A 2500-nucleotide genomic window follows, 5' to 3' on the forward strand; every position below is an offset into this window, starting at 1 on the left:
GCCTTCTCTGTCACAGAGAGAAGAGTTACTGCACACTAGTGGAGAGAAGAGGAAAAGACTCTCTCTCTCTGTCTCTCTCTCTCCCTCCATCTCTCTCCCTCCCTGTCTGTTTCCTCCCTCTCTCTCTATTTCTCTCTCTCCCTCCCTCTCTCTCTCTCCCCCCTCTCTCTCTCTCTCGTTGGAAACAAGAAATTGATTTTTCTGGAAAAAACTAAACTCCCTCTTCTTGTCTCCCCCTCCTCCTGCTCCTCTCCCTCGTCCTCTCTGTCCTCTTGTCTACCCAGAATCCTCGGCGTCCCTGGGGTGTGTCCCCATGGATCTGCGCGTGGGCGAGCGTGTGATGCGGCCCGCCGGCTCAGACACGGCCCTCCTGACCCCCCTCCACCCCCCCCTCCTCCTCGGACCCTTCTCTCCCCAGCCCTGCACCCCCTGCACCCCCTTCTCACAGCAGCAGCTGCACCAACACATACGGGTAGGTACCACAAACAGGTAGGCAGGTAGACAGGCAGACAGACAGGCATATAGGCAGGCAGACAGGCAGGCAGGCAAGGAGACAGGCAGAGAGACAGACAGGTATGTACACAGGCAGACAGACAGACGGGCAGACAGACGGACAGGAATATAGACAGACAGACAGACGGGCAGACAGACAGACAGACAGGCAGAGAGACAGAGAGACAGACAGGTATGTACACAGGCAGACAGCCAGACAGACAGGCAGACAGACAGACAGACGGGCAGACAGACAGACAGGGAATATAGACAGACAGACAGGCAGACAGACAGACAGGCAGACAGACAGACAGACGGGCAGGAATATAGACAGACAGGCAGACAGGCAGACAGACAGACAGACAGACACAGACAGACAGACAGACAGACAGACAGGAATATAGACAGACAGACAGGAATATAGACAGACAGACAGACAGACAGGAATATAGACAGACAGACAAGAATATAGACAGGCAGACAGACAGACAAACAGACAGGCAGACAGATACAAAGCTTCGGCCATTTTAATTGAAAACAACTTCATCACAGGTCCTAAAGACTGAAAGTGGTACACAATGTTGCTTTAGTACAGCACTGTTCTGTTTCCATGTATTTCAGTGTGTCTCCTCTATGGCTTCAGTTCAACATGTGAGTGTGAGTGTGAGTGTGAGTGTGAGTGTGAGTGTGAGTGTGTGTGTGTGTGTGTGTGTCTGTCTGATCCTCTCCTCTGTTTGTCATACAACATGTGTGTGTGTCTTGTCTGGTTCAGTTCAACATGGAGCAGAGGCGACATGAACAAGAGCAGGAGAAACAGCAGGAGCTGCAACAGCTGTGGCACAAGGACAAGAGCCAACAGAGTGAGTTCTAACGTGTGTGTGTGTGTGTGTGTGTGTGTGTGTGTGTGTGTGTGTTTGTGTGTTTGTGTTTGTGAGTGTGTACAGCTTAGTATTTTTATCCCTGTTGAAAAGGCTGAAGTTTAAGGGCTTTGAAAGACATCCATCAATGTCACTCTCACCAAACAAACATCATACTCTACACACACACACACACACACACACACACACACACACAGATGACCTCGAAAACCAAACCTGACATTTCACACCAAACAGACCAAACAAGTAAAAGTATTCCCTGTGCTACAACCAACATCCATACTCATAAACACAGAATACTCCCTCTCTCTCTCTCTCTCTCTCTCTCTCTCTCTTATAAACACAGAATACTCCTCTCTCTCTCTCTCTCTCTCTCTCTCTCTCTCTCTCTCTCTCTCTCTCTCTCTTTCTCTTTCTCTCTCTCTTAAACACACAGAATATTTTTCTCTCTCTCTCTCTCTAGTAGTGTAGCTCTCCCTTCTGTGTTGTGGTGCAGTGCATGCTGGGAGATTTGTGGTAGACTTCACGTGTGTGTGTGTGTATATGTGTGTGTGTGTGTGTGTGTGTGTGTGTGTGTGTGTGTTTCCTACTCACACAGAGGCTACTGTTCATGCTGCTTTTATACACACAACACTAGGTTATATTTAGATAGTGTACCACTGCATGAGACAGAGCAGGGCTTCATGAACACAAACAAGGATTTACTAACGCTAGAATAGAATAGAATAGAATAGAATAGAATAGAATAGAATAGAATAGAATAGAATAGAATGGAATATAATAGAACCGAGTGGAGTGGAGTGGAATAGAATGGAATGGAACGGAATACAACACAATACAATACAATACAATACAATACAATACAATACAATACAATACAATACAATACAATAGAAATGAATAGAAACAAATAGCATGGAATGGAATTCTATACTATACATTTGCTGGTGAGGAATATCTGGGCTGGTCCCATTGCTACTTGTAGAGCAACTTTTCAACGAAGACATTCCCATCTTCCACACCAGCAAACTCTGAAGCTTTTCTGATGTAACAAACATATATACATACACACACACACACACACACACACACACACACACACACACACACACACACACACACACACACAC

The 2500-nt window shown here is 46.6% G+C and overlaps 1 protein-coding gene and 1 long non-coding RNA gene across 6 annotated transcripts in view; both read left to right on the forward strand.

Annotated features, from left to right (window-relative positions):
- LOC310808728 overlaps positions 1 to 2500 on the forward strand; it is a 139921-nt gene that overhangs the window by 118879 nt on the left and 18542 nt on the right. The gene's annotated exons all lie outside the window — the stretch shown is intronic.
- Positions 1 to 2500, forward strand: part of hdac7a (histone deacetylase 7a) — a 532558-nt gene that overhangs the window by 31978 nt on the left and 498080 nt on the right. For all 5 annotated transcript variants that reach the window (XR_014554369.1, XR_014554370.1, XM_083675709.1 and 2 more), the window contains exons 3-4: positions 285 to 472; positions 1265 to 1352. Coding sequence is in view for 3 of the 5 variants with exons in the window: in XM_083675709.1 (XP_083531835.1) it covers positions 285 to 472; positions 1265 to 1352 (276 nt within the window). In the remaining 2 variants the exon portion in view is untranslated. The remainder of the gene's footprint in view (positions 1 to 284; positions 473 to 1264; positions 1353 to 2500) is intronic.

This window comes from Argentina silus, assembly GCF_951799395.1.
Source record: "Argentina silus genome assembly, chromosome: 8".
Classification (NCBI taxonomy): domain Eukaryota; kingdom Metazoa; phylum Chordata; class Actinopteri; order Argentiniformes; family Argentinidae; genus Argentina; species Argentina silus.